This window comes from Hoplias malabaricus, chromosome 16, assembly GCF_029633855.1.
Source record: "Hoplias malabaricus isolate fHopMal1 chromosome 16, fHopMal1.hap1, whole genome shotgun sequence".
Classification (NCBI taxonomy): domain Eukaryota; kingdom Metazoa; phylum Chordata; class Actinopteri; order Characiformes; family Erythrinidae; genus Hoplias; species Hoplias malabaricus.
In genome coordinates this window covers 6,652,754-6,666,764 of record NC_089815.1, presented here as the reverse complement: position 1 = coordinate 6,666,764, position 14,011 = coordinate 6,652,754, and the positions used below count along the sequence as shown (strand labels likewise).

At 43.5% G+C, this 14,011-nt stretch overlaps 1 protein-coding gene across 1 annotated transcript; it reads left to right on the top strand.

The window, feature by feature from the left end:
• The first annotated feature begins 1,099 nt into the window (after window positions 1-1,099).
• On the top strand, window positions 1,100-9,556 carry ccnd1 (cyclin D1). The gene is made up of 5 exons (XM_066648223.1): window positions 1,100-1,490; window positions 2,977-3,192; window positions 3,524-3,683; window positions 5,207-5,355; window positions 5,501-9,556. The coding sequence occupies exons 1-5, from the start codon at window positions 1,293-1,295 to the stop codon at window positions 5,654-5,656; spliced, it is 879 nt and encodes a 292-aa protein (XP_066504320.1). The 5' UTR covers window positions 1,100-1,292; the 3' UTR covers window positions 5,657-9,556.
• The last annotated feature ends 4,455 nt before the right edge of the window (window positions 9,557-14,011 follow it).

The following is a 14,011-nucleotide window of genomic DNA, read 5'->3' as shown; positions in this document are numbered from 1 at the left end:
TAATTTCTGTTTCCTCCTCTTTCCCAGGCACGGAACAAAAGATCAGAGCTTTTAAAAACACCCTTTTTTTTACCAATTTAAAGTCCATTTGTGTTCAAATAAGCGGAGTATATTAAGTTTTAAAACGCATGACTCGATATATTCTGCTCCTGACAGGTTTGAGTCAGATAAAATGAGGAACGAAAGTCGTTTTTACAGCTGGGTTTTGTTTCCTTTTTTTTTACTTCAGAAAATGTTCTTTTTAACTCTAGTATGATAGTTGTTTTCTCCAAATTCCCAACTGTCCTTTTGTCCTATATAAGCAAATATATACACAAGCTTCGTGAAGTTAACCACATAAAGATCATTATCTTTCATAAATACACCTCCTACAGAGAACGTTATTCAGACAGTCTTCACTACTTCACTTCACATTTACTGCACAGTTTCAGCTAGATTTCACATATTCAGCATTTTTCCACAGGGTTTTCCCAATGTTTTTATTTTTCCACATTAAGAAGAAAAAAAAAACACTAGAAAATAAATATATTTCCTGTAAAAAATTTGAAAAAGGTTGTTCAAACTTTGCACATGACCTGGACAAATAAAGCTCATTATTATTATTATTATTTGGAACATTACTTTTACGTTTACTGAGAGTTCAGGGCTCTCCAGTCTTCTCCTGATGATCCACTGGACGATTACAGTGATTTGGCCTTGTTATACCGCCCCCTACCAAAGAAAATGACCAATACACATCTTCACACCAGCAGCCCCACTAGCACTCATTTGCACCCCCTTTTTTCCTCCTCAGAAAAGACCCCTCGCTCGCTCCTCCTCTACTGCTGCCTACCCCCCACCGGCTCCCACCCTGTGTTAAAAAAAAAAAAAAAAAAAAAAAAAAAGGACCTCCCATTTCCACACTGGAGGCGACCACAAAGTTTTTTAAGAATCTCCAAAGCTTTGCAGACAGCCTCTCTCTCTCTCTCTCTCTCAGCGGCGCTTTGATCTTCCCTTAACAACAGTTCACGTCATCTGTATTGCTCTCTCTCTCTCTCTCTCTCTCTCGGTCAGAAGAGCTTTCAGAGGCTCTCACACAAACTCTTGCGCACAGAGCAGCAGCAGCAGCAACAGCAGCAGCATCCACAGAGACTCTCTCTCTCTCTCTCTCTCTCTGTCTCTGTGTCTCTCTCTTCTTTCTCTCTGTGCCCGCCTTAAAGCTCCTCGCGTGGAATCACTTTGCTGCTTATTTTTCCGCCGAAAGGAGAAGCTCCAAAAAAAAAAAAAACGCGAGGCCGAACTCAATTGAAACCATGGAGCACCAGCTGCTGTGCTGCGAGGTGGACGCCGTGCGGAGAGCTTACCACGATGCTAACCTGCTCAACGACCGAGTTTTGCACACCATGCTGAAGGCGGAGGAAAACTATCTCCCCTCGGCCAACTACTTCAAGTGCGTCCAGAAAGAAATTGTACCCAAAATGAGGAAAATCGTCGCCACATGGATGCTGGAGGTTCGTATGAGCTGAAAAAGAGTGCTGTTTTTTTTTCTCTTGCAATTTCTTTCTTAAAAAACAATTACACAACTTTAGGGAGCATTTTCTCCTGGCGCTCTTTGGACTCCAGCCTCGCGAGGCCTGTGGATAGGCTTTAAAAACCGCTGTCTTTTACTGTCACAACTTCCAAAAGCTTCCAAAGTGGACTTTACACTGCGAATAATCCCCAAAATGCACGTTGTCCCCGTTTTATTAAAGAGAGGAAAAATAAATAACAACAAACCCAACTCGCTCAACTCCAAAAAGTAGCAAGTCTCCGGGTTTTCTCTCTTTTTCGTCTCATCTCTGCTTTAAAAGCTTTTTCAGGGGGGTTGCGAATTTCGCTTCGTTTTCTTTCCGAACCGAAAAAACGCGTTTCGTCGAATTTATTTCGATTAAAAACCGATGTACACGTATGCAATCCCCGCTCGTGCCAGTTTCTTATTACGCGCCATCTTACTTTGGCGCGGACAAACTCGCCTTAACGTGTTAAAAAACAGCGAAAACGGCTAAAACATTCGACGACAACCGCTTGGTGAGCTTTAATATCGCCCATTTAAGGTCGCCGTTGAGGTTCGGGGGAGACCGTGAGGCGCAGAAAAGAGATTTATACCCTCAAAACTTCACTTTCAGTTCAGCCATGAGCTCCAGCTCGTCGCCTCAGAAAACTCTTTAGCACGAATGGAAAAGATGTTTTTTTAAACACTTCTCCGGTCCAACACGAGTCCCAGACGGTTCGGGTTCGGTTCCTCGCGCTCTGGTGCTGATTTACATGCCTTCAAAGTTGTCTTTAATCGAGCGCTGATAATTTTTATTAATTTTTGAAAGCGAGGATTCGACGAGCACCACGTCTCTTCGCATGGAGTTCGAAATTGAATTAAATTCACCCCTTTCCCCTTCGCAAATTCGACGTTTTTCGATAGGAGCGAATAGAATATGCGTCGTAGGACATTTAGAGCCCGTTTCGGTGCACCGCAACAATTTTAATATATTTTTAAATATTTTTTGAAAAGATGACGAACTAGAAATTGACGCCACCTTTGTAGCATTGTGGAAGCAGCAGCCGCTAGCATGTGCGCTTCTAGAAAGCAGCGCTGTCAGCTCGCGCACGGCTTTAATCAAATCATTAATCATATCTAATCGCGGGATTTAACGGTTTTTAAACGCTTTTCGTTTCCGAACACGAGCCTGGTGCACAACAAATGCACACGAGCCACGTGGGATGCGTGTTTTGTTTTGTTTGATTTGTATTTTAATCGACCCCAATGCGTGGAATGTGTATTTTCCGCAGATTCTTTTGCTTCGTTTTATACGAAATGCACAGAAAATGTTGGGTTGCGTTTAGACGTTTGTTGCGTTTGCTGAAGTCGTGATGGTCAGAAATCAGCTCCCAACTTTCCAGCTCTTCTGACCTGTCCTTTTTAAAACTGCTGGCTCATGTGTGTGAATCTCATTCTCTTTAAAGGTATGTGAAGAGCAGAAATGTGAAGAGGAGGTTTTCCCTTTGGCCATGAACTACCTGGACAGATTCTTGTCTGTTGAACACACTAAAAAGAGCCGGCTGCAGCTGCTGGGAGCCGCTTGCATGTTTCTGGCCTCTAAGATGAAGGAAACTGTTCCGCTTACGGCTGAGAAGCTCTGCATATACACTGACAACTCCATTCGCCCCTGCGAGCTTTTGGTAATTACACAGTTATGCATTAGAGCTTGAATTTGTTTAATGGATTTTGGAAGACGTTTTCTTTCTTCTTTGCTGCCTTGCATTTCCTGGATGCAGTTATGAAATGTGTGCACACGTGCTTTTGTAGTTCTGCATTTCCATGCATACATTTCCAGAATGGAAACTCTCTGCATCAAACACTGGGCTGAAATGCTGTGCTAATTGAATAGCTTCGATCAGCCCCTTGCTCTTACCTCCTGTTTGCTGCCACCCTCTAGTGGCCAGATCACAGAGCAGACACTGAGGCGTGAACTACTCCTTCAAGTCCTGTTTTATGTTCTTTACCTCACAGCAAATGGAGCTGCTGGTGTTGAACAAGCTCAAGTGGGACCTAGCCTCAGTCACGCCACACGACTTCATCGAACATTTCCTCACCAAGCTGCAGATCCACCAGAGCACCAAGCAGATCCTTCGCAAACACGCCCAGACCTTCGTGGCTCTCTGTGCAACAGGTACGCATGCCTTTTATTGATTCATTGATTTATTTCCAGCGCCGCTGTTTATCTAATGCTCACCGGCGTTTGATCTTTATCCGTTTTGAAAGGGGTCGCGCCGGTTGTCCTTTGTTTGTCAAAACTCGAATACAGGACTCTGCTGTGCATCCAGGGCTTTGTCAATAGGGATGGAAAGAACTGCTCTAATTCCTTGTGAGGAGGTATTATAAACTGACGTGAGCATCTGCAAGCGAGAGGAAGTCTGTTTCCTTTTCTGGCGATTGCTACGTCTGCACCAAGCCTTCGCTGAGGCCTGTTCGCGCAGACCTTAATTTGACACAAAAGGCACTGGCAGATCTTGCTTCTCAACCTTTAAACCTAGCTTTCTTTGTTGATACTTGCGTGTCTTCGGTTTTAGGGAGTGCTCCGTGTGACTGCCGTCGTTTGTCGAGCACAGCGCTTCCATAAAAAGCTCCAGCGAGAAGTGGAAGCCCATTAGTTTCTATTGTTATGTAACCTAGTAGTCAGCTTTTTGGTCAGTCTATCGTCCGTCTGGAATGGCCCTTACCGTCTGAGGGAGGAATCTCTCTGGTATAGCCTTTTCATTCTCTCTTTGTGCCTTCTTTCACATGGTGGGTATCAGTGCGCCTCGCTCCCCTTTTATGTTTATGACCTCCGTTTCTTTGGGAAGTGGCCTGGGATGGCAGCCAGGAAGATTGTGCTTGGGTGGGTAGTGCAGAAAGGGGGCTAGCCTCTGACTTGAATGGCTTCGGGGTGATGGCTCCCGTGCCTTTATGTTCAATTTATCTTAACAATTGCCCTCGCGTCGCTGGGCTAGAAATGGTAGAGTGCTACCTATGAGAAAGGCCGTTGTGTTGCATTGCAGCGCTCTCCATGTGTGGGCAAAGCCCCTAGTGAGCCAGGGAGAAGGGGGAAAGTCCCTGCTTTGATTTAGAATGTCTCTCCTCTCATGCAAGGCAGTGTGGGAAGACAAGTTACCACTGAACAAACACTCCCAATTCAGCCACTTTGAACAGGAAGCCATTTTCTTGGACGTCAGAATGAAGGGAATAACCATTTCGGATATCCTTGAAGTCTGTGTACACTTGCTTCTGGGCATATTGCAAACATACGTTTGTCTGTGGGAAGGGTCTTGCTTTGTTAAGGCCTTTCAGCGTGGGGTGAAAGTGGCAGTGGTTGGGGGGTGAGGAGGCCGGACCTACAGCACAGTCCCCCAACACCCCCTCAAACACTTAAAAGCTTGGAGTCCTGCCCCAGCGTGGTGTCACCCCAAAATGTCATGGGCTCTCCCCTGCCACCACCACCCTCATTATGATTTAGTCATGCTACGCTTCATTATGAACTCCCCGCCCCTCCCCCAGCCTTGTGCATTTCCTCTTCAGTGGCCAAAAATGCGTCTTTTCGCGGGTTGTTTTGCAGCATTATCATTGTATACCATCAGCAGCCTTGAGGCAAAGCTCAAAACAAATGTTGGGATGTTGGGTTCTAACCAGTCAATTCTGATCTCCTGTCCCTTGCAGACGTCAACTTCATCGCGTACCCTCCCTCCATGATCGCGGCAGGCAGCGTGGCAGCAGCAGTGCAGGGGCTGTACTTGAAGAGCAGCGACAGCTCTCTGTCCTCTCAGAACCTCACCAACTTCCTCTCCCAGGTCATCAGAAGTGACCCGGTAAGTCCCTCCTGCTTTTCTAGCACCAGTCACACATCTGAGTTGATACTGGAATCACAGTGCCCTTATAGTATCAACAGGCACTAGATTAGAACATCCTACGCCTTTGCGCATTGCTAAACAAAGCTTCCTTTTCCGTCTGCAGGACTGTCTGCGATCATGCCAGGAGCAGATCGAGTCGCTGCTGGAGTCCAGCCTGAGGCAGGCTCAGCAACACAGCATCTCCACAGAGACCAAACGAGTGGAGGAGGACGTGGACCTCTCGTGCACTCCCACAGACGTCAGGGACATTAACATCTGAGGGGAGTTCTCTTCTTATCTAAAGTCTTAATTTCCATGGGGTATGGGCTTTGACTAGAGGCTTCGTGGGACAAGAAGGGGCACCTAGACCCCCACCGGATTCCCCCCACCAACACCTCAACCAATCGTAATCAGCCCCTCTGAGCGCCCTCGCTGTTGACCCCAGTGGCGCCCGCAGTGGCCTTCATGATTGGGCTGTTGCTGGCCAGGACTGCCAGCAGAGGACAAGGGAAGGATGATAACCTTGTTGAAATACCCTGATGAAACCCATTCCTCGTTGCTCATTACTCTCTCTTTCAGGCCCTCTCCACATAACTTGAGTTTTGTTGTTGGTTTTTTTTTTGTTTGTTTGTTTTAAACTATGTATAGGTGACCTAGTTCTTTTTTCAATTACGACAGCTACGTATTTCTCATATGTAACTGTCGCTTGTCGAATTTAAAGAGGAGGAAATAGGTTTATTCCAAGTGTGTCAAAGCAACAACCATTTTTTGGAAGAGAAGAGGCATGACGTTTATGTTTGGATCTCTCTTATTTTTACTAGTATATTGTTACACATGCTGATCATTTCCCCTGCTATTTTTTTGCAGTCTAGGCATGTGTATGTATCCCTTGCTTGCTTATGCGTTTAGTCACTTTATTCTATTGTCTAGACTCCTAAAACGAATCTCTAAGATGCCTGTCTTCTCTTTCAAAGTGGTTTGTGTAACCTTAGTATATTTTTTAAGCATGTGTTATCCTATGTTATGATTTAGAGGCCTGTGGATTGCCAAAGCTGAGGTTTTAATTTAACATCAGACAGAACCATTGACATTTATGTCTTCTTTTGTTTGTTTTTTGTTTATTTTTTGCTTTGTTTGATTGTCCTCACTGCCAATGCCATCACTGGTTATAACACAATAAGCTTCTCTCGTACCCGCTCCCTTTGTTATTCTCACAGTGCAATCCACAGTCTACTTTCTGTTTAGATTCACATATTGTAATCTAAAAAAAAATTTTAAAAACCATTCCATTTTTTTTAAACAAAAAAAAAAAAAAAAAGAAAAAAAAAGCACTTTCAGTCCGTCTCCTGAGGCTGACTTATGAAAAATAAAATAAATCCACGTTTGTTAAACAAAACTGAAAAATACGGGGGTGGGAGAAAAAAAAACATGGAATGGAGTAGGAGTTAATGATGATGATGGTGATGATAATGACAGGTTTGTGTCCTGTCTGCAGCATGGAGCAGGTCTCTTTTATGGTGTTATAGGTTAGAAAAAGTGAAAGAGAGAGTGAGAGAGTGTGTGAGAGAGAGAGAGAGAAAGGAAGAGTCCAAGCCAGAGGAGTGGTAGGGTGACCACAGCTTACCCCACTGCCCTAGACGGTCAGATGCTGGAGAATGTTTTGGTGCAATCCCAACGAGAGGGGAACATGGAAGTCAGCCACCGTTCAGTCTCACACACACACACACACACACACCCTATAGCTTCAGATGCATCAAAGTCTTTGAAAACACTAAAGTACCTAAAACTAACTTTATCAAAGATCGAGAACTATTTATTCTTACCCTACTCCCCTCTGATGGCCAGTATGGAGCGCCAAAACGGACGCAAGGACTCGGTGTTGGTTATGTGCTCAGCAAAACAAAAACACCGTTTTTAAGAGCTCAGCGGGAGTGCCAGAGAAACACAGCACCGGCATCGTCCAGAGTCGACGAGAAAAAGAAACGCGGCTTCTAGAAGATTTTGCACAAACCCCTCAAGACGTCAATTTCTCTCGGCTCTTGGACGGAGGGCAAAGAGGGACATTAGAGGTGGCTGAGAGGGAGACAACGGACACGGGGTGACGCCTGGACATCAGAAAGTCAAACTGCAGAACTTAAGGTGTTTGTACAATGAGAAAACGAAGAGAACTTGGGAGCACACACTCCTCGTATTTAGCTGCTATGGAGGGATTTCCAGCAAGTATGAAACTTTTTCAAATGGAAAAAAAAAACAAGAACCAACAAAAAGAAAAAAGACATGCTTCGTTCTCGTCTTGTTTTGCTGCTATTTTTTTTTTTTGGTTGTGTCTTATGTAAAATGTCAATATTCTGCCATGTAATAGGTTTTTAATTTTCTCATAGAAAATTATATTATTGACATCTTTCGTTTGTTTGTTTCGGTAGTAGTTTTTGTTTCGTTTCATTGGTCTGTGATCAGTTTTTATTAAATGTGATTTCTGCGCTATTCCAAAAAAAAAGAAAAAAAAAAAAAGAAAATAGAGAAGAAAAAGATAAATATAGACATATGTTTCTGTCTTACCCACAATACCTCAAGCAGTCATGATTTAGCGATGATGATTTTAGCCTGGGATTTTTTTTTCTTTCCTTGTTTTCTGTCTTTTTATTTTGACTTGGTCATACAGTGCCTGCTAGTCCCTGGTGTACAGCTGCATGAAGTGTACACGCATTACTCGTTGGTCATCCTTCTGGGTCCTGATATGAGCAAGTAGAGAGAAGCATCGAGTGAAATTGGTGCCATAAACGTCTCGGGAGTTTTGAACCGTTTCATTGAAAGAGACTATATGCCCCGCCCCCTTTTTTTGTAGGCCTGTTTGTGGCCCGACCTTAATGTATTTATGAAGCTTTTGTGTTCAAATTGAGAGCGGATAGGAGTCGGAATGCCATGTCTATTTACAAAAAGCCATAGTGTTGACTTTGTAGTAACTTAACACGGTTCCCATCATAATTACAGCAACAACAATAATGATAATGTATCAGAAAAAGCTTGGCGTGATTTCCATCACGCGTCTTTTCCACAATAAATGGAAAATAGATAGAATCACCAAGCAGTTTTATTTTTTCCTTCTTCCTATCGCATTCACAGAACAATACACCCAATACTTATCGGCTCCAAACATGCCATCATCTAACGCTTAATCCCACCCCTATATCCCCCCTTTAAACACACACACACACACATTTTTGTTGTTTTCAATTCTCCTTCCTTTAGCCATAGACATGGTGCTGCTATATGACGTCCTATATTGTGACTGGAGATAGTAATTTATATAGAGCTGCAGCTTTGGAATTTTAGGATGAGCTACTGGCTATAACCCAGGACCCAGGGGGACACAAAATGGAATAATAATAATAATAATAATAATATTTAAAAAAGTAAACATAGTATCCTCTGTTTAGTATCAGGAATGTTTGTTACCTCAGCGTCTGAGAAGAGCGATTCATGCCGTGTCACCCTTGTAATACATTTTAAAGCAAAAACGAGAAAAGGAAAGACGCCGCAGCGTGGAGGTCTTCACCCGTGCTTTTATCTCTTCCCCACCCCTCCACCACGAGGAGATAACGGCTCAGTGGACTGAGACGTCATGGCCTCCTCCCATCCCCACACCCGAAAACCGCTGGGCTTTTGTGTCTCGATTCTGTTGTAAATGAGGGTCGGTTGCTCTTAGTCTCTTTAGTTCTGAATGGGGTTTCATTCCGATGGGTCAAAGGTCAACTGAGGACACTCAAAGCAGATGCAGCGATGACCCGGAAACTAAAAATAAAAATAATAATAATAACGATTAAAAAAATGTTGCTTTATGTCTTTTCTTTTTATTCTATTTTTTAATTTTATTTTGGTTTTGTTTTTAAACCAGTTGCTGGTCTGAAATGCACAATCTTTACCTGCAGACCCATTCTAGACATGATGTTAGCTAGAATTAAACTAAAGATTTCAAAAACCAAGCCTCGTTGTCTGTCTTTCTGTCCAATGTCCCCAAGAGTAGCAGAATCAACTGCTGTTTATTTGGTAAAAGACTTGATAGTCTTGAAATTTAAGTAGCTATTTTATATAGATATTTCTCACGCAGTCAAGCCAATGTTTCTATTTACTCTCGCAGTGAAATCATCTTTATGAACAGGAACCACTTGAGCAGGTCCCCCACGAGGGCCGCTGTCTCAACAAGATCCACTCTAGGGTCTCTGCTACATCCAGCTCATAGTGTATCACTTGAAGCCACCTCAATGTGAAGAGCAGTCATTGGAGACGATTGCTGTGTCCAAATCAGTGCCCTATTCACTATACAGTGCACTAGTTTGGGGTTCCACCATTCTGTATTGTTGTCTGAAAACTGCACAATTATAAGTCCCAATCCCAAAATGCACCACAATAAGTAACACACAACCAATGTACCTCAGCGGACTGCGGATACCCAAAACACGCTGCTCTGTTTGTAAAAACTCGCATGAAATTAACCTACAGAGCGCCACAGGAGGTAATTTCTACCTGTGGCCTCAAACTCTATAACTCATCCCTCAGTGTGTGACACTGTGTTTCATCCGTGCAATATTCAACACTAAATTATACTGTTCAAATATAATTCACTTTTTCTGAATAATGTGTGCAATAATTTTAACTGCTTTATACGTTATATTCAATATTTATGTATTTTTAAGAATTTAAATGTGTACATATCGCAAATTTCTCTCTTTTTTAATAATTATTATTAGAGTGTTTATCCTTTTGTATAAATGGCTGCAACTCCCTCGGGGATCAATAAAGTTTGTCTAATTCTGATGAAGCAGGGTCCAAAACTGTTCCCTATACCCTCCTGAATTCATTCATTCATTCATTATCTGTAAGCGCTTATCCAATTCAGGGTCGCAGTGGGTCCAGAGCCTACCTGGAATCATTGGGCGCAAGGCGGGAATACACCCTGGAGGGGGCACCAGTCCTTCACAGGGCAACACAGACATTCACACACTTTTGAGTTTCCAATCTACCTACCAACGTGTGTGTTTTTGGACTGTGGGAGGAAACCGGAGCACCCGGAGGAAACCCACGCGGACACAGGGAGAACACACCAACTCCTCACAGACAGTCACCCGGAGCGGGAATTGAACCCACAACCTCCAGGTCCCTGGAGCTGTGTGACTGCGACACTAACCTGCTGCACCACTGTGCCGCCCTCTCCTGAATTCAGTCCTCTTTAGTAATGCACTATAAAGTGAGTAGGGAGCCATTTCAAACACAGCTAATGATGCTAATGACTGATTGGGAACGCCTTTACAATGTTTACACACAGCCCAGGAAATCTCTATTGGTCAGTCCTTACGGACCATAACAATGACCATATCCTCTAATAGCCACAACAGTGTGACATGAGGAAGAGAATATAATACCACAATAAACACTAATCAACAGTGATGAGTGTGAACAGACACCATGCTCCAATTGTGCCACATTTAAATAAATAGTAAATAATTAAATATTTATATGTGAGCATTTTCCCCTCAGAGTGTGAGCTCTGCTACTTGGTGTATCTATTTTGTACACCGAAGTTAAACAACACACACAAGGGTGGTATAATCTTCATAGACAAGCGCTGCCCAATAGAATGAGGTCTGGAGCAGCTCTACATGAGTTTGAAGTCACCATGCGTAATGCCAAGAAAAGGACAGTGGTATAAAGCCCCTCAGCACTGTGGAGGAGTGGAACTGTTGTCCGGAGAGATGAGTCACCACTGAACACATGTGGCATGAGCGGCAGTAGTTTTCACCTCGCCTCATTAATGTATATGTGGCTGATTGCAATCAGTATCTCACAGCAATGTTCCTAAATGATCAATATTTATAAATCAATATTCAGTATCAACGTCTATGAAAATAAAACCGTAATCCATGACCTGTCTCAGGCTCTGATATTCTACACTCACTCTACTGTCCACAGGAGCCCATTGGAGTTCTACAATTACACACTGTATCTGTTGCTCTGCATACTTTTTGATTCCCTTGCTCTACTTTTCCACTGTACAGAACCCACTCGACTCTTTTGCTTTTCCATTGGCCAAAACCGGTCCTGGTCCCAGGTAGTTTTTTAGTCCTTGCTCGGGACTGGTTCGAAATCGAGTAGAGTAGTTATTAAATGTGATGTGTAAACCCTACAGAGCGCTGATTGGCTGATGCAGAGCTCCAGCACAAACTTGCCGCATGTAAAATCTCTCAAGTTAAAGCAGCGGTCACATTTGTTTTTATCCAACTCACAAAGGCAGGTCGTAACATCATCATGTGTTTTGAAGAGATTAAACGCTCCTTGGGTCGGTGGCTGAAGAAAAACTCCAGCAGGAGCTGAACATGCAACAAGGAGAAATGAACTGTGAGAACCGGGGCACGGAGTCCAAAACACAAAAAACAACACGCAAATACACAATGAGTAAACAATGTCTTAATCTACAGCCAGAGTTGTTGTGGTTTTCAAAGCCCACGTTTCTCATTAGAGATTGCGGCGACACCGGCTCCATTTCATGTGGGAGCTAGGCTAGTGGAAAAACGACCAGCTAAAAGAGTGTCGAGCCGTGCTGAGCCGATCCGATCCCATGCACCATAAGAGAATAATCCTAGTCCATCCCAATATCTCAGCAGGGTGTTATCCCTCTTTTATTATCTGACACCAGTCAGCCCCAGGCCCTGCAGACAGTCTTTCATGTCGTGTTTAGATCAGGCCTAGAACAGGCCTGTGAGGTCCAGCAAAGAAAAGGCAAAAGGGAAAAAGGAACTCAGACTATTTCACACAGTTGCACCACTGTCTGAGGTTTGCGATAATTCTGTGTCTTTGGGCTTTTGGCATCCCAGTGTTCGTGGTTTCGGAGGAGAGAGCAACATTGCTTCCCACATTCCGGCAAAGCAGAAGCGAAAGGCTGTTCAGAAAGTGCGAGTTGCACAGCAGGCCTGGCGCCTGGAGCCGGAGCTTCAACTCTGACACTTCACAACAAAGTGTACACACACTCACCAAGAGAACACAAGAGAGATGTCTGGCCCAGGTACGCTGCAAAAAAAACCCCAGAAAGATCAAGTGAAACCATCTTAAGTCTGATCACGATACCTCATGTTTCTAGGTATGCTGTTGTTGTAAGAACAGGCTGGGATTGTAGAATATAATACTGTTCCGGAACGTTCCATTCTGTTAACAAGGCCTTGTCTATCAGGTGTTACACATGCTCAGAGGTAGAAAGTGTTATAACTTCTTAGATGATGTTTCACAGTCTATCCGTGATCTCAGCTGGTGTCAGATCAAAACAACGCACAGAGGGTGAAACCCATTGCTCATTTACACATATTTTATTGTTTTTGAATCCTATCTAGGCGGCACGGTGGTGCAGCAGGTAGTGTCGCAGTCACACAGCTCCAGGGACCTGGAGGTTGTGGGTTCGATTCCTGCTCCGGGTGACTGTCTGTGAGGAGTGTGGTGTGTTCTCCCTGTGTCTGCGTGGGTTTCCTCCGGGTGCTCCGGTTTCCTCCCACGCTCCAAAAACACACGTTGGTAGGTGGATTGGTGACTCAAAAGTGTCCGTAGGTGTGAGTGTGTGAGTGAATGTGTGTGTCTGTGTTGCCCTGTGAAGGACTGGCGCCCCCTCCAGGGTGTATTCCCGCCTTGCGCCCAATGATTCCAGGTAGGCTCTGGACCCCCCGCGACCCTGAACTGGATAAGCGCTTACAGATAATGAATGAATTAATTCTATCTTTTCTTTTAGAACTGAGCCACAGGGTGCAGTGATTAAAATAGTGTTTTTAAATGTTGAAACACAATTACATTCTAGTACCTGCGGCTACTGTAACACTTAAGGTGGAACTGGAAATTTACTGACTACAGAGACATGGGCAAACTACTAGCAATGTTTTATGTTTGTTATGAAGTAAATGGGACATAATGCAGTGAAACTACATCAAACTAAGATAATTAAACAGTTATCATCATTTTTAAAGGAGGAAATACTGACATTTGTGGCTTGGGTCGCTTGCCAGTGATACAAAAGCAGGCATTCATAACACTTCATTTGGAGTGTGCCCCTGAAAAATCTGTCTCAAAGTCTACAAGGCCCTGTCCCTTTTTCTCATCCAGAATCAAGAACCCTGTCCCAATACACACTTAAAAAATGATCGTCCTTCAAAGGTTCTTTAGTTAGGAAAAAGTTCTACGTAGAACCTGAACACTTTAAGAATATATTTGCCTGTTTAAATGTTTCTTTGCATCATGAAGGGGTTCTTCAGATTGATGGAGAATGTGCTATAGATGGTTCTATAAAGCACCATTTAGAGGCATGTTCTATATGGCACCAAAAATGGTTTGTCTTTTGTTACAGTGACTGGGTTGGTACAGTAGAAGAACCATTTCTAAAAGGTGCTTTATAGAACCCTCTTCAGCACATTCTCCATCAATCTGAAGAACCCCCTTCATGATGCAGAGAACCATTTAAACAGGTTCTTCAAGTGCTCAGGGTTTTATATATAGACACTTACTTACTAAAGAACCCTTGAGCCATCACTTTTTAAGATGTAGCGCTCTTATCCCAGAGCTAAAAATTATAATAAAAAATTAAAAAATAATAATAATAATTAAG

Coding starts and splice junctions, on each gene's coding strand:
- ccnd1 (XM_066648223.1), top strand. CDS start 1,293: ATGGAGCACCAGCTGCTGTGCTGCGAGGTGGACGCCGTGCGGAGAGCT. Junction 3,193..3,523: donor TTCGCCCCTGCGAGCTTTTG/GTAATTACACAG, acceptor TTTACCTCACAG/CAAATGGAGCTGCTGGTGTT. Junction 3,684..5,206: donor CGTGGCTCTCTGTGCAACAG/GTACGCATGCCT, acceptor TGTCCCTTGCAG/ACGTCAACTTCATCGCGTAC.